An 18,690-nucleotide genomic window follows, 5' to 3' on the forward strand; every position below is an offset into this window, starting at 1 on the left:
TTTTAAAACAAGTTTTCCTACAAGTTTTTAATTTCTTTCTTTGTATAGAAAATCTGTTCTTTTTAATGAAAGTAGCAACAATAGCCCAGCAGAGAAAAACATGATCTTTAATACAAGTGAAATACTAAATATTCTTCACTGCATGGACCCATACACAAATTGATTATTTTAATGAACAATTAACTAGATTATTGGTTTTGTGAGAGCAGAACTGTGTTCCATACATTATTAACATATTGCACAACACTCTTGCAGGTAATAGGCATTCGATAAATACTTGCTGAATTAAGTCCTGCCCACTCATGAAGAGATTAAACTAGTAAAATTCATTAACAAACTGATTAGTTCTAAGTAGAGGATATAAAAGCTAAGTTTAAGGGTCAGATTCTCAGTATTTCAGCTATTCTGCAGAGTGGATTTGGTAGCTTTTCAACCCTTCCTGATGTTAGTAACTCTTGAGATGTTTAGAAGGCATTACTCTAATTGCTAAAATTAAAACACAATCATATACTTATTAACCGTAAATTATAGTTACATCAAAAGTTCCACCAATCTTCGACAGACTCCAGAATCAATGACTGCTTGAATTTTATCATTGGATCCATCAGAAAGATAAGAAAGGGCCCAACATACATCTGCTAATACATCTGGGTCACTGCTAAACAATAATCGTGACAGGACATTTAAGCAAGGGGAAACCTGGAAGGGAAGAAAGAACCAGTATTTAAAATTTTTCTCTATCCATAACAGTTTCTTTAGGAAAATAATTTCTACTCAGTTTAAAATAAAAATTTTAAATACAAAATTTAAGCTAGAAAAATATCAGAGAAATTAAGACATTCTACTGTTTTAAAATTATGATCATGAAAACTACATATAAACATGAAACTGTTTATGATTCCTATTTATCTTATACTGAATAAGTTATTTGGCAAAGTTCGTAAAAATAATTATGTATTAGGGATCTCCTATGAATCATATACACACTCCCCCACAATGATTTAAAAAACAATGAAGTCCTACAGAGTTCTAGTTTTAAGAAAACAAAATAAAAACATTTTTGCCCCACTGTCTTCTCAGAAACTAGGAAAAGAAGAAACAGAAATACAAATTCCATCTTTGAGGAGTCCAGTAGACATTTATAATCCTGACTACAACTGATGAGCTACAGAAACTGAACTTTGGGGTAGAGTTCACAGAAGAGGCTGAAATGAAACTCTGGATTGTAAACTAGAGAGATTAAGTAAAAGTTACATACTGATTGAATTGGAAACTTCCACCCCTCTTGCAATTCCCAGCTCCTAGATCTCCAATGGTATTACCTACTCAACCTAATCTACCCACCTTCCAACAGGAGAGTAGAAAATCTGTCCCTAGAGAAACAAAACGGTTTCCAAAAACATACTGAAATTTGGAGTTCCTCAAAGAAAACATGGTTTTACTGCCCAATTAGTCTACAATGAAGCTCATAAGATGATGAGCCTATATACCCATCTTTCAATCAGCTTTTTAGTGCCTGCCTCTTAAGTATTTCCAGAGTGTCAACGATCACCAGCTGTATGAGAGCCTCTAGTAGGGAAGAAATCTAAACAAACAGACCATAAACAAAATGAAGGCGACATCAGAAAAAAAGAAAAATTCAAAAATTATAAACCCACAGATAAGACAATTTGCTGAAATCATGAAAGAACAAAAATTTATACAAAGATGAGCAAAGAACAAAAAATATTATTCTTGCAAATATAAAATATGATTGTGAAAATAAAATTTTAAAAACTTTGCATGATAAAAGAATCTTTCTCACAGAAAATCACAAAAAATTTACTTAACAAAAGTCTAATGAAAGAAAAAGACTGCTAACTTTAAGAATTTTACACTTTAGAGGAAGAAAGATCTTTTTTTAAACATAAAAAAATCAACAAATAAACACATATTATATTAAAAGAGTAAAATGTGGAGGTCAGTGGCTAGGGAGAGTCATAGATTACATTAAATCTAGGAGTTAGGTAAAGATTGAACAGGTAACTTTTAAGGAAGGACTTAAAGATGGGAAATTAGTCAGGTAGGTATTAAAGCAGTATTGCAGGTCAGGGGCTCTGAAAGTGTGGTTCCAGGGACCCCTGGGGGATTCTTGAAATCTTTAGGGGGTCTTTAATGCCCAAACTATTTTCATAGTTATTATGTGTTAGCTTATACTAACACAATTGGCCTTTTTCATTTTGTTGACATTTGTACTAAAAGTATAAAAACAATGGTGGGTAGTAAAATTATCAGCATATACACAAATCAAGGCAGTGATACCAAAATGTACCACAGTCTTCACATCCACATACTTATAGTTAACAGTGGGGAGGGAGAATAATTCCAAAGAAGCAGTAAAAATTACTAATTTTATTAAACCTCAACTCCTGAATACATGTCTTTTGAATACTATGAGATAAAATGGAAAATACACATCAAGCAGTTCTGCATATCAAAAAACTATGATGACGATCTCCAGGAAAAATATGCATTTGAGTTACAAGCTGAATTAGCTATTTTATTTTCCCCATAGTAATACCATTTTTACTTAAAAAGACTGACTCTTAATCGTTATTCAGTCAAATATTTGGCAGACTGGTTTTTTTGGGAAAATAAAACAAGTGAGCCTTTTCATTATGCATCTTTTGATTTTGTGTATGTGCAAACACTGTCCAGTTAATTAAAAAATAATTACTAAAAAGAATACAGTCCCTTCAATCTCTAAAAATCTATTACAAGGAGACTTTAAAACTTTTGTAGACAGATTCCTTAATTTGTGTACTTTACAAATACCTTACTAAAGTTTGGAGGAGGATTTTTGCCTCTACATAAATTTGAGAGGGCCCATACGGCGTTTCTGGTTGTTGTAAGTCTGTTTGAATTTGTTAATAACCTGCCAAGAAAAAGAAAAAAGGAACTGTCACTTTATATTCATTTTTCCTTTTCAGCTAGCTTCTACTATCATAACACAAAAATTCTTAATATATCTTATAAGGAATCAACCTGATCTGATAAAAGGAAAAGTTAGTTTTAAAGATTCATTATATTTCCAGAAAAAAGAAAACATTCAAAATAAAGAGTGCCATGGGAAATTGACTTAGTTATTTCTACATATTTTAAAAAGAGTACATTATTAGATTACTTGTTTTTAACCATGAAAATAATACACAATACAAATTCATGAAGTAAGGAATACAAAGTGAAATTGAATGAAGATCAGATATTAAGTAAAATAGTTTTTTGTTTTGTTTTTAACAGACTGCCTGTCTTAGTATTTCCATCTGCAACCTGCTAGTAAACTGCAAGAAGTACAGAAAACCTAGATTTAGGAAAAATTCTTATTCTAGAATGACTTCGGCAAAAATGGTACAGAAGATAACCCTGGAGGCCTATCCTTCCCCAAAACCCCAATTTTTGCAAACTCTGTTAGAATCAGCTTTATCAGAACTGTCCAAGATAGTAAATGTTCATAGTAAGGAAGTAAACTTTTAAACAGGAAGGGGCTGAAATGTGGAAGGAGAGCTTTCTGGCAATATAACTTACCTTTGTCCAATCCCCTCCCTAGCCTGGAAGCAGCCTTGAAGAGAAAAGCTGGAGTTCCCACTGTGAGTTCTGTTTCCAAAAGGGTCTGTGGAGACTTGTTTCCAAGTAATTATTGTGTTTCTCTGTTTTGACCTGTCTGGGTACTTCCTGAAAGATTGATGAAGGGGGCTTGCCTTTGTTTTGCCTAACTGGGAGCTCTCTCATTATGATCAATAGCTGATTTGTCATCAAAAATCATGGAGGACAGAGGCAATAATATACTTAAACTGCTGAAAGAAAACTATCAAACAAGAATTCTATATCCAGCAATGCTGCTGCTGCTGCTGCTAAGTCGCTTCAGTCGTGTCCAACTCTGTGAGACCCCATAGATGGCGGCCCACCAGGCTCTGCTGTCCCTGGGATTCTCCAGGCAAGAACACTGGAGTGGGTTGCCATTTCCTTCTCCAATATCCAGCAATATTACCCTTCAAAAATGAAGGAACAACAACAGCTGAGAATATTCCATCATTAGTATATTCACTTTATAAGAATAACTAAAATGTCCTGAAATAAGACAATAACTAATAACTCAGGATTGTATGAAGAAATAACAACACTAAAAATAACTACACAGGTAAATATAAAAGACAATATTATTTCATTTTTGGTTTATAATTTCTTCTATGATTTAAAAAATATACACATAGAGCAGTAATTGCAAATCTATGTTAACAGGCACACAATGTATAACAATGTAATCTGTAATAATAGTAACTCTGTAAGACAGAGATATAAAGGAGCAGAGCTTTTGTATCATACTGAGACTAAAGTGGTATAAATTCAAAGTTGTTCTAAGTTTAAGATGTTCATTGTACTCCTTAGATTTTAAAAATACAACCAAAAATATACTAGTAAAGAAATGAGAAGGGAATAAACACAGTATATTATTTTTAAAAAGTCAATAAATGCAAAAGAAGGCAAGAAGGAAGGAACTGAGGAACAAAAAAGGTTTAAGGCAAAAGACACATAGAAAACAACAAAATGGCAGAAGTACTTTCCCATGAGTATTTACACTGAATGTAAATAGACTAAACTCTTGAGTTAGAATTAAAAGGCAGTGACTAGCAGCATGCATTAAAAAACAAATAAAAAAAACCAATAATTCATGAGCCATATGTAATGCACTCTATAAGACACTCATTTTAGATTCAAAGATACAAACAGCATGAAAGTGAAAGGATGGAAAAAATGTTCCATGCAAATAATAACCCAAAGAGAGCCAGGGTAGCTATATTAATATTAGAAAAATAGACTTAAGAGAAAAATTGTTTAAGAGATAAAGAATAACATTACACGCTGATAAGAATGACAATCCATCATGAAGTTTTAACATTTAGCAACAAAGCATATTGTACAAAACAAAAATTGACAGAATTGAAGGGAGAAATAGATGTACCATCACAAAGGCCTTAATATAGTTTTCAGTAACAGCTAGAATACTTCAATAGAATATCAATAAGAAAATAGTGGACTTCATCAACACTATAAATCAACTAATAGTAAGACACCTAACAGTCTATGGGGACACAATGAGTTGGACATGATCGAGCACAGCACATACAACACTCTACTCAGTAACAGCAGAACATACATTCTTTTCAAGTGCACATGGAACATTCTCCAGGATATACCATATATTAGACCACAAGGTAAATCTGATATATTTTCAAAGATTGAAATCACACAGAGAACAATGGAATGAAGCTAAAAAATCACAAGAAGAAAAACTGGAAAATTCACAAATATGTGGAAATTAAGTAACATAATCTTAAACAACCAGTAAGTCAAAAAAAAAATCACCAGGAAATGAGGAACTATTTCAGAATAAATTAAAATGAAAATCCAACATGCTAAAACTTACAGAATTCACTGAAAGCTCAGAGAGAAAATTATGACTGAAAACACCTACATTAAACAAGATAAATAAATAACATAAACCTTCATCTTAATTAAGAAACTAAAAAATCTGCAGCAAACTAAACCCCAAGCTGCCTACAGATTCAATTCACACATGGATGGTCAACTCCTTTTCACCAAAGGTATCAACATCATTCAACGAGGAGAGAATAGTCTCTTCAAGCAACCATGCTGGAACAAGTGGATGTCCACATGTATCTCAAGTCACATAAAAAAATTAGCTCAAGATGGACCAAAAATGCAAATATAAGAGGTAAAACTCTTAGAAGAAAACATAGTGTTTCATGACCTTAAATTTGGCAATAGTTTACATATGACACTGAAAACGTAAGTAACAAAAGAAAGAATAGATACTACTGGACTTCATCAAAATCAGAAATTATGTGAATCAAAGAAATTGTCAAGACAGCGAAAAGAAAACCCAAAGAATGCAAAAGATATTCTAAAATCATCTATCTGATAAGAATCTATCCAGAATATATGAAGAATTCTTACAACTCAACAACAAAATGACAACTGAATTTAAAAATATGCAAAGGACTTAGGTATTTCTCCAAAGAAGATACACAAATAGACAATAAATGTATGAAAAGATATGCAATGTCACTAGGAAATGTAAATCAAAGCAAAATTAAACATCACCTCACACCCACCAGAATGGCTTTAATCAGAATAACGGACAAGAGAAGATGGTGGAGGAATAGGATGGGAAGACCACTTTTTCCCCCTTAAATTCATCAAAAGATCATTTGAATTTTGTGCAACTTCCACAAAACAACTTCTGAATGCTGGCAGAAGACACTAGGCACCCAGAAAGCGTGCAAAACATAAAAGACAAAAAGAGAGACAGAAGATTTAAACAAAGGTCCGTCTAGTCAAGGCTATGGTTTTTCCAGTAGTCATGTATGGATGTGAGAGTTGGACTGTGAAGAAAGCTGAGCGCCGAAGAATTGATGCTTTTGAACTGTGGTGTTGGAGAAGACTCTTGAGAGTCCCTTGGACTGCAAGGAGATCCAACCAGTCCATCCTAAAGGAGATCAGTCCTGGGTGTTCATTGGAAGGACTGACGTTGAAGCTGAAACTCCAATACTTTGGCCACCTCATGCGAACATTTGACTCATTGGAAAAGACCCTGATGCTGGGAAGGATTGGGGGCAGGAGGAGAAGGGGACGACAGAGGATGAGATGGCTGGATGGCATCACTGGCTGGATGGCATCACTGACTCGATGGACATGAGTTTGGGTAAACTCTGGGAGCTGGTGATGGACAGGGAGGCCTGGTGTGCTGCAATTCATGGGGTCACAAAGAGCTGGACACGACTGAGCGACTGAACTTATCCATCCTGGGGACGCAGATGTGAAGGAGGAGAAGTTTCCACAGTAGGAAACCTTCTCAGAGGCAGGTCTGTGGGGAGTTTTGGAATCTCAGAGGGCAACATAACTGGGAGGAAAAAAAAACAAAAAAACCACAGATTACGCACCTAACCACCACTGCCAGTGGAGAAGTAGCCCAGGTGCTTGCTGAGGCTGGGCTGCCTCATTGGACCAGGCCTGAATGCTCTGAGGAAAATCTGAGGGAGCTAACATGAGATAGCAACCAAAACTGCGGGATCTCCAGAGAGACAAAAAAAAAGAACTTTCCCAAGAGGGGCTCTAAGGCGCAGCCTAGCGTGCTCACAGAACAAAGGATTGAGCGAATACCAAAGGAGAGCTAGCCAGCTGCGAATAGGCCCCTACCCCCCACCCCCTGCCCGGAGGCAGAGAGGCAGCTGGAAGGCAAGGGGCAGCCCCAGAGACCAACATTTCAGCATCTTCCACCAAACTGTGTGAGCAGGCGCCCAGTTGCTAACCACGTCTTCCTGGGATCCTGGACGGTTGACATCCGCCAGGAGGGCCGCAGCCTGAGATCAACTCCCCAGAGGAGACACATGGAACACCTGATGCCCTCGCGGCGCGCCCGGAAAACCAAGTGCCTGGGACCAGGGAGGTGATTCAGATGCACGGCCCATCTGGGACAGTGCACTCGCCAAGCACCTGGTCACCTGAGCTGTTTGGACCTGGGAAGGGCACAAAACGCATGCCCAACTGGGTCTGTGCCCTTGTGGATTACCCGAGAACCTGTGTGGTTTAGACCTGGGAAGTGCATGAAACACAGGGTCCACTTGGGACACTGACCTTGCAGAGTGCCCTGGAGCCTGAATAGTGTATACCCGGGAAGCACACGCTGCTTTGGGTTGTGGCAAGCACAGTGTGGTCTATATGCTGTGACCATTCCCCCCACACCAGATATTTGTTTGCAGTGTCCCTCCCTCCCCACAACTGAACAAGTGAGCCTAAATAAATGACCACCTTCGCCCCTTGTGTCAGGGCAAAAATTAGACACGAAAGAGACTTGCAAACAAAGGAAGCCAAAATAAACAAAGAAGAGGGAACCGTTCTGGAAGTGACAGGTGCAACAGATTAAAACCCTGTAGTTAACGTTAACTGTGCATTGGAGGGGGCCTATAGACCTTGAGAATGAGCTGACCTTGAGTACAAGCTGGAACAGGGAACTATCTGAAACTGAACTGACCCACACTGCCCACAACAGCTCCAGAGAAATTCCTAGATATATTTTTACTATTATCACTTTTTAATATTTTTCAAGTTCTATATTACACCTTTGATTTTCATTTTTATAACCTATTACCTTGCAAAAAGAAGACCCTATTTTTAAAGCAAATTACATATATATATATATATATATATATATTTCTTTTTAAGTTTTTGTTATTGATTTTGTTTTGTAATTTTTATCTTGTATTTTTGAGAGTCTAACCTCTATTCTAGATTTTTAATCTTTGCATTTTGGTATTTGTTAATCAATTTTGTACATTTTAGAATATAATCTTCAGTATCCATTTTCACTTAGGGATGTGATTACTGGCTTGACTGCTCTCTCCCCTTTTGACTCTCCCTTTTCTCTCTCAGGTCACCTCAATCTCCTTATTCCCTCTTCTCTTCTCTACTTAACTCTGTGAATCTCCCTGGGTGTTCTGGGCTGTGGAGAACACTTAGGGAACTGATTACTGGCTAAATTGGTTTCTCCTGTTTTGACTCCCCCTCTTCTCCTCCTGGTCACCTCTATCTCCCTCCTACCTCTTCTCTTCTCCATATAACTCTGTGAATCTCTCTGGGTGTTCTGGATTGTGGAGAGCACTTAGGGAATTGATTACTGGCTAGATTGCTCACTCTCTTTTTGACTCCCCCTCTTCTTCCCCTGGTCACCTCTATCTCCCTCCTCTTTCTTCTCTTCTCTATGTAACTCTGAATCTCTTTGGGTGTCCCTCGCTGGGAAGAATTGTTTCACCATTAACCTAGATGTTTTATCATCTGTGCTTTATGGATGGAGATGTCTTGAGGCTACTGTAAGAGAAGGACTGAAGGCCAGAGGCAGGAGACTTAACTCTAAAACTTGAGAACATCAGAGAACTCCTGATTCCAGGGAACATTTATAGACAAGAGCTCACCCAAAAGTCTCCATACCTACACTGAAACCAAGTTCCACCCAAGAGCCAATAAGTTCCAGGGCGAGACATACAATGCTAATTCTCCAGCAAAGCAGGAACAAAGCCCTGAGCATTAAAAAGCAGGCTGCCCAAAGCCATACCAAACCCATAGACACCCCCCAAAACTCACTACTGGACACTTCACTGCACTCCAGAGAGAACAGATTCAGCTCCACCCACCAGGACACAGATACAACCTCCCCCAACCAGGAAACCTTGACAAGCCATTAGTCCATCCCCATCCACAGGAAGCAGACTCCACAATAAAGAGAAACCATGAACTTCTAGCCTACAGAAAGGGCACCCCAAACATAGCAATCTAAACAAAATGAAAAGGCAGAGAAATATTCAGCAGGTAAAGGAACATGATAAATACCCATCAAACTAAACAAAAGAGGAGATAGGGAGTTTACCTGAAAAGAATTCAGAATAAATGATATTAAAGATTATCCAAAATCTTGAAAACAAAATGGAGTTACAGATAAATAGACTAGAGACAAGGATTAAGAAGATGCAAGAAATGTTTAACAGGGACCTAGAAGAAATAAAAGAGTCAATGAATACTGAATAATGCAATACTGAGATCAAAAGCACTCTGGAGGGAACCAACAGTAGAATAACTGAGGCAGAAGAGAGAATAAGTGAGGTGAAAGATAGATTGTGGAAAAATGAAGCAGAGAGGAAAAAAGCAAAAAGAATAAAAAGAAATGAGGACAACCTCAGAGACCTCTGGGACAATGTTAAATGCACCAACATTCAAATCATAGGTATCCCAGAAGACTAAGACAAAAAGAAAGGGCATGAGAAAATACTTCAGGAGGTAATAGTTGAAAACTTCCCTAAAACGGGGAAGGAAATAGGCACCCAGGTCCAAGAAAGCCAGAGTCCCAAACAGAATAAACCCAAGGCGACACATCCCAAGACACATATTAATTAAACTAACAAAGATCAAACACAAACAATAAATATTAAAAGCAGCAAGGGAAAAGCAACTAATAACACAAAAGGGGATCCCCAAAAGGATAACAGCTGATCCTTCAACAGAAACTCTTCAGGCCAGAAGGGAATGGCAGGATATACTTAAAGTGATGAAAGTGATGAACCAGTGATGGAAGAGAAAAAAACTAGATTATTGTACCCAGCAAGGATCTCATTCAGATATGAAGAAGAAATCAAAATCATTACAGGCAAGCAAAATCTGAGAGAATTCAGCACCACCAAACCAATTCTTCAACAAATGCTAAAGGATCTTCTCTAGACAGGAAACAGAAAAGGTTTATAAAATCAAACCCAAAACAACAAAATGGCAACAGGATCAAACTTACCAATAATTACCTTAAATGTAAATGGGTTGAATACCCCAACCAAAAGACAAAGACTGGCTGAATGGATACAAAAACAGACCACTATAAATGCTGTCTACAAGAAACCCACCTCAAACCAAGGGTCACATACAGACTGAAAGTGAAGGGCTGGAAAAAGATATTCCATGCAAATGGAGACCAAAAGAAAGCAGGAGAAGCAATACTCATATCAGATAAAATAAACTTTGAAATAAAGACCATGAAAAGAGACAAAGAAGGACACTACATAATGATCAAAGGATCAATCCAAGAAGAAGATATAACAATCATAAATATATATGCACCCAACATAGAAGCACCTCAACATGTAAGGCAAATGCTAACAAGTATGAAAGGGGAAATTAACAGTAACACAATAATAGTGGGAGACTTTAATACCCCACTCACAACTATGGATAGATCAGCCAAACAGGAAATTAGCGAGGAAGCATAAGCTTTAAATGATACAATGGACCAGTTAGCCTAATTGATTATCTATCGGACATTTCACCCTAAAACAATGAATTTCACCTTTTTCTTAAGTGCACACAGAACATTGTCCAGGATAGATCACATCCTGGGCCATAAATCTAGCCTTGCTAAATTCAAAAAAACTGAAAACATTTCAAGCATCTTTTCTGATCACAATGCGGTAAGATTAGATGTCCACTACAGGAAAAAAAAAAAAAAAACTATTAAAAATACAAACATATGGAGGCTAAACAACACGCTTCTGAATAAACAACAGATTACAGAAGAAATCAAAATAAGCATAGAAACAAAAGAAAATGAAAACACAACAACCCAAAACCTATGGGATTCAGTAAAAGCAGTGCTAAGAGGAAGGTTCATAGCAATACAACCTTACCTCAAGAAACAGGAGAAAATCAAATAAATAACCTAACTTTTCACCTAAAGTAACTAGAAAAAGAAGAAATGAAGGACCCCAAAGTTATCAGAAGGAAAGAAATCACAAAAATCAGAGCAGAAATATATGAAAAAGAAACAGGAGATATAGCAAAAATCAACAAAACTAAAAGCTAGTTCTTTGAGTAGATGAATAAAACAGACAAACCATTAGCCAGACTCATCAAGAAAAAAAAAGGGAGAAGAATCAAATCAGTAAAATTAGAAATGAAAATGGAGAAATCACAACAGACAACACAGAAATACAAAGGATCATAAGAGACTACTATCAGCAACCATATGCCAATAGAATGGACAACTTGGAAGAAATGGACGAATTCTTAGAAAAAATATAACCTTCCAAAACTGAACCAGGACTCTATGGGAGAGGGTGAGGGCGGGATGATACGGGAGAATGCCATTGAAGCATGTAAATTATCATATGTGAAACGAATCGCCAGTCCAGGTTCAATGCACGATACAGGTTGCTTGGGGCTGGTGCACCGGGATGACGAAGAGGAATGGGATGGGGAGGGAGGTGGGAGGGGGGTTCTGGAAAGGGAACACATGTACACCCATGGCAGATTCATATCAATGTATAGCAAAACCAATACAATATTGTAAAGTTAAAAAATAGATAAATAAACTAACTAAAAAAAAAAAGAAACAGAAACAGTCTCACACAGAGAACAGACTTGTGGTTGTCAAAGGGGAGGGGGGTTGGGGGAAGGAAGGATTAAGAGTTTGAGATTAGCAGACACAAATTATTATATATAGAGTGGATAAACAAGATCCTACTGTACAGTGCAGGGAGCTATACTTAACATCCTGTGATAAACTAATTGAAAATAATGTGAACAAGAATATATACATATATGTGTATAACTATCATTTTGTTGTACAGCAGAAACTAATGCAAATATGTAAATCAACTACACTTCAATAACATTAAAAAAAATTTTTAAAAGATAAAAAAAACAAAAAAAACAACTGAACCAGGGAGAAATAGAAAATCTTAACAGACCCATCACAATCATGGAAATCAAAACTGTAATCAAATATCTGCCAACAAACAAAAGTTCAGGACCAGATGGCTTCACAGGTGAATTCAACCAAAAATTTAGAGAAGCGCTAACACCTATCCTACTCAACTCTTCCAGAAAATTGCAAAGGTAAACTCCCAAACTCATTCTATGAGGCCACCATGACCCTAATACCAAAACCAGACAAAGATTCCACAAAAAAAAGAAAACTACAGGCCAATATCACTGATGAACATAGATGCAAAACTCCTCAAGAAAATTCTAGCAAGCAGAATCCAACAACATATTAAAAAGATCACACATCATGACCAAGTGGGCTTTATCCTAGGGATGCAAGGATTCTTCAATATTTGCAAATCAGTGTGATACACCACATTAACAAATTGAAAGAAAAGCTGTATGATTATCTCAGTAGATGCAGAGAAAAGCCTTTGACAAAATTCAACAACCCATTTATGATAAAAAACTCTCCAGAAAGCAGGCATAGAAGGAACGTACCTCAATAAACCCACAGCAAACATTATCCTCAATGGCAAATAACTGAAAGCATTTCCCCTCAAGTCAGGAACAAGACAAGGGTGCTCACTCTCACCACTACTTTTCAACGTAGTTTTGGAAGTTTTAGCCACAGCAATCAGAGAAGAAAAAGGAAAAAAGGAATCCAGACTGGAAAAGAGGTAAAACTCTTCCTGTTTGCATATGACATGATCCTCTACATAGAAAACCCTAAAGACACAACAAGAAAATTACTAGAGCTAATCAATGAATACAGTAAGGTTGCAGGATATAAAATTAACACACAGAAATCCCTTGCATTCCTATACACTAACAATGAGAAAACAAAGAAAAATTAAGGAAACAATCCCATTCACCATTGCAACAAAAAGAATAAAATACTTAGGAAAACCTCGAATAGCCAAAGCAATCTTGAGAAAGAAGAACAGAACTGGAGGAATCAACCTGCCTGACTTCAGACTGTACTACAAAGCTACAGTCATCAAGACAGTTTGGTATTGGCACAAAGACAGAAATATAGATCAATGGAACAAGACAGAAAGCCCAGAGATAAATCCACAAACCTAAGGACACCTTATCTTTGACAAAGGAAGCAAAAATATACAATGGAGAAAGACAATCTCTTTAACAAGTGGTGCTGGGAAAACTGGTCAACCACTTGTAAAAGAATGAAACTAGAACACTTTCTAACACCATACACAAAAATAAACTCAAAATGGATTAAAGATCTAAATGTAAGATCAGAAGCTATAAAACTCCTAGAGGAAAACATAGGCAAAACACTCTCTGACATAAAACATGGCAAGATCCTCTATGACCCATCTCCCAGAGTAATGGAAATAAAAGGAAAAATAAACAAATGGGACCAAATTAAACTTAAAAACTTTTGCACAACAAAGGAAACTATAAGCAGCTTTCAGAATGGGAGAAATAATAGCAAACAAAGCAACTGACAAAGAATTAATCACAAAAATATACAAGCAGCTCATGCAGCTCAATACCAGAAAAATAAATGACCCAATCAAAACATGGGCCAAAAAACTAAACAGACATTTCTCCAAAGAAGACATACAGATGGCTAACAAACACATAAAAAGATGTTCAACATCACTCATTATCAGAGAAATGCAAATCAAAACCACAATGAGGTACCATCTGACGCAGGTCAGAATGGTTGCTCTCCAAAAGTCTACAAACAATAAATGCTGGAGAGGGTGTGGAGAAAAGGGAACCCTCTCACACTGTTGGTAGGAATGCAAACTAGTACAGCCACTATGGAGAACAGTGTAGAGATTCCTTAAAAAACTGGTAATAGAACTGCCACTGCTACTGCTACTGCTAAGTCGCTTCAGTCGTGTCCGACTCTGTGCGACCCCATAGATGGTGGCCCAGCAGGGTCTGCTGCCCCTGGGATTCTCCAGGCAAGAACACTGGAGTGGATTGCCACCTCCTTCTCCAATGCATGAAAGTGAAAAGTGAAAGTGAAGTCACTCAGTCGTGTCCGACTCTTCGAGACCCCATGGACTGCAGCCTACCAGGCTCCTCCATCCATGGGATTTTCCAGGCAAGAGTACTGGAGTGGGTTGCCATTGCCTTACAACCCAGCAATCCCACTGCTTGGCACACACACTGAGGAAACCAGAACTGAAAGAGACACGTGTACCCCAATGTTCATTGCAGCGCTCTTTACAAAAGATAGGACATGGAAGTAACCTAGATATCCATCGGCAGATGAATGGATAAGAAACTTGTGGTGCATATACACAATGGAATATTACTCAGCTATTAAAAAGAATACATATGAGTCAGTTCTAATGAGGTGGATGAAACCGGAGCCTATTATACCCAGTGAAGTAAGTCAGAAAGAAAAACAGCAATACAGTATATTAATGCATATATATGGAATTTAGAAAGATGGTAACAATGACCCTATATGCGAGATAGCAAAAGAGACACAGATATAAAAAACACTTTTGGACTCTGTGGGAGAAGGCGAGGGTGGGATGATTTAAGAGAATAGCATTGAAAAATGTATATTACCATATGTGAAATAGATGACCAGTCCAAGTTCGATGCCTGAAACAGGGCAATCAAAGCTGGTGCACTGAGACAACCCTGACGGATGGGATAGGGAGGGGGGTGGGAGAGGGGTTCGAGTCGGGAGGACACATGTACATCCATGGCTTATTCATGTCAATGTATGGCAAAAATCACCACAATATTGTAAAGTAATTAGCCTCCATTAAAATAAATACATCAATTAAAAAAAAAAATAACAGACAACTGTTGGTGAGAAAGTGGAACTCGCACACATTGCTGGTAGAAACAGAATGGTGCAGCTACTATGGAAAAAGACTGGTGGTAAAAGGTAAAGACAGCATTATCACATTACCCAGCCATTCCACTGGTAGGTATATACCGAAAAAGAATTGAAAACACTGGTGTTCAAACAAAAAACTGTACACAAATGTTCACAGGAGTACTACATATATACAGTGGCCAAAAGGTGGAAATAACCCAAATGACCATTAAGTGATGAATATACCACAAAATGTGGTATATCCATATAATGGAATATTATTTAACTATAAGAAGAATGAAGTATTGATACATTCTACGATATGAATGAACCCTGAAAACCATACGCTAAGTTAAAGAAGCAGACACAAAAGGTCACACAGTATACGATTTCATTTATGTAAAATATCTAGAATAGGCAAATCCACAGAGATAGAAAACAGATTAGTGGTATCCAAGAACTTGGAAAAAAGGGTATTGAGGTTTCTGTTTGGGATGACAGAAAGTTCTAGAACCAGATAGTTGTTACGGTTGAGAAACACTGTGAACATACTGAGTGGCAGTAAATTTTACCTTTTTAAATGGTAAATTTTTTATTGTGTATATTCTGTTACACAAAAAATATGCTGTAAAGGTTTTGTTATAAAGAGTATTTGAAACCTCCTAAAACCATAACTCATTAAGAAATAAGTTAGTTACACTGACTTACTACATCAGGAATTGACAAACTTTTCAGCAAGTACTTTTGGCTTCACAGGCCTTTCTCTGTTGCAGCTACTGAACTCTGCTGATACAGCATGAAAGCAACCACAGACATTAAGTAAGCAAATCGATGTGATTGTGTTTCAGTAAAACTTAATTTTCAAAAACAGGGGACAGGCCAAATATGGCATGAAGACTGTATTTGGCCAAGATGTGATGTATATTATCCTCCTTGTATTAATAGGAGTATTATGAGAAATTACAAATCTTTTCTTGTCCAAATTTGCTGTATTATAAATTAAAGTTGCATTAAATTAAAACAACAAAACTCTATCAGAATATTGGGATCTTTCCTCGTAGCTCAGTCAGTAAAGAATCTGTCTGAAAGGCAAGAGACCTGGGTTCGATTCTTGGGTTGGGAAGATCCACTTGAGAAGGAAATGGCAACCCACTGCGGTATTCTTGCCTGGAGAATCCCATAGACAGAGGAGCCTGGCAGGCTACAGTCCATAGTGTCACAAGAGTCAGACACGACTTGGTGACTAAATCACCATATTAGTAAATAAAGTCCATAATAGTAAAAGGTTTACATTTACTGAGAATCAAAAGGCAGAACTGATAAAACTGTATCATAGTAACAGAAATTTTATACATACTTAACACAGCAAGTAAATGTTAATTTAACTTCAATGTGAACTACAGATTATCCATAATCTTCTTAAAGTTAATACCATTTTTCCTTTTGACCAACCACGGTGAGAACATCTTGACATACCTTCCTTCTTATCACCTTTCTCAATTTTTTAATGAAACTTTGAAACTTTCTAAACCTATTCTTTTTCTGAAATTTATTATGTTTATAGCCATGATTACATAGCTGGGTACTGTTTGTTTTTCATTAGACCTTTGTTTTTTAGTTTGGTTTCTTTGGTCATAATTAAAAGCTTCTTAGAACATATAGAGTAATTAAAACTAAGAAATGCTTACTTACTATTTCATAAACCATTACCGACTTTAAATATTAACAAATAATAAATGACCCAAAGACAGAGAGCAAGGAATATGACCTAGAGAAAAAGTAAAAAGAGAAACAAAGTGCTCATAGTTAATCTACAAACCATAAAATCAGGCCAGAAAAACCCCAAGTTGAAAATTTAAGAGATACTTTTAGTAGTATGAACTTCAAAATAATTCTGATATTGAACCCTAAATCAGTATTTTCCTTTATAATTGGACTAACTGCTCAGATATTATTCTGAATAAGCTCAAAGTAAATGAAATCACAAGTGGTTCAGTGGTCTGAACATAGTTAAAGTACTCAGTGTGAGTTGAGTGAAATGATGCTGAGAAATCCATTTTGTCCATGGAAAGTTACACATCCTAAAACAATAAAATATATTTTGCAAAACTGTATCTAAGAACATACTCTTTCTCTTTGTATCTAAAAACAAAACAAAATTTTATCTAAAAACATATTCTAATTTCTAAGCTTGGAAAGGATAGCCAATGGCACAGAAGTGGTAAGAGTAAAATTTTCCCTTTCAAAATGTCTCAATTATTTTTTCCTTTTTCACTATTTGCCAATGGTATTCAGCCTAAATAAAAATTCTCTCAGTAAATGATAACCAACTTGGATAAATAAACCTATCTTTCAAATAATTTTATGTCATTTCTGTAAAGAACCCTATAGGGTAGCTTCTTTTCTTAAAAAAAGTGTAAAGTATTAGAAAAAGAAACCACTAGCTAAGTCATTTTAAGTAAAATTCTAATTCTGAAAAAATCTCTGTTCTCTGAACATTTCAACATCAAATATGAAAATCTGAGAAGTTCAACACATCATCTGTTCATCAACTCAATACTATCTGCTTTAGTAACTTTAAAATTTTTAGTGTATTAAAAACTACTACTTATCCTTGTTCTCTAGAATAATTATTTCAGCACATTAAGCATCAAGTAAGCAATGAATGCTGTGAAGTGTGGCTTAAGGGAACATAAAAAACAGATATGATATAACCAGAAATTTTCTTTGTTAGTTTTATGCAGTTTCAAGCTATTTCAGGCTTGGCAAACATAAGCAAAATTTAAAAGTATCACTGAAGAAGTAAATGTGTATGTAGAAATATAGTGTAGAAAATAGTTTGCTTTTCCAAAAGTTAATAGTATTTAATTGTGATAAACTTAAAGTACTTACTCTAAAAGAGGTGGAAGTATTTCACAATTCAAAACAAAATCTCTGCATTCTGCATTGTCACCAGCAATATTACCAAGTGCCCAAACAGCCTTCAAAAAATAATAAAAAATATTCTTTTACAACAATATCTTAAATAAGATTCTCTCTTAAGAATGAAATTTTATTGTAAAAGGAAAAATTGGTAAGTTTTCAAGATGTTAAAAAAAACATGCTAGTAGACAAGAAAGGAAAATTTCAAAAGTATCTTTAATAATATTTTTAGTTAAATTAAAACACAGGGCATTTAAAATTTTTTTCTTATATATAGTGAAATGTTTATTCTGTTTAAGAAGGAGATAGTTTGTCTACTTTGAATCTACATGGAGAGACAAAGTATAGTTGACCTTTGAACAATTTGGCGGTGAGGGTCACCAACCCCTGCACAGTCGAAAATCCACGTATAACTTTAAAATCCATGTATAACTTTAAAGTTGGCCCTCCTTACCCGAGATCACTGGCAGACTCAACCAACTTCAGATTGTGTAGTACTGAAGTATGTACTTATTGCAAAAAAAACTGTGCGTAAGTGAACCACACAGTCAAACCTGTTTTGTTCAAGGGTCAACTGTATATCTATTTAGTGA

General features: G+C 36.2%; 1 protein-coding gene across 5 annotated transcripts in view; it reads right to left on the bottom strand.

Annotated features, from left to right (window-relative positions):
- The window catches only part of KPNA5 (karyopherin subunit alpha 5), a 48,093-nt gene that overhangs the window by 14,783 nt on the left and 14,620 nt on the right, over positions 1 to 18,690 (bottom strand). For 4 of the 5 annotated variants that reach the window (XM_081529584.1, XM_081529582.1, XM_081529583.1 and 1 more), the window contains exons 7-9: positions 18,068 to 18,156; positions 2,815 to 2,914; positions 536 to 699 (exon numbers count right to left, since the gene is read on the bottom strand). In XM_081529584.1, coding sequence (XP_081385710.1) covers positions 536 to 699; positions 2,815 to 2,914; positions 18,068 to 18,156 — 353 coding nt within the window. Of the gene's footprint in view, positions 1 to 531; positions 700 to 2,814; positions 2,915 to 18,067; positions 18,157 to 18,690 lie in introns of those variants that run through there. The other variant, XM_081529585.1, reaches the window with a different exon arrangement.

Source organism: Giraffa tippelskirchi, chromosome 9 (genome assembly GCF_054371585.1).
Source record: "Giraffa tippelskirchi isolate mGirTip1 chromosome 9, T2T-mGirTip1v1.2.pri, whole genome shotgun sequence".
NCBI classification, from domain to species: Eukaryota; Metazoa; Chordata; class Mammalia; order Artiodactyla; family Giraffidae; genus Giraffa; species Giraffa tippelskirchi.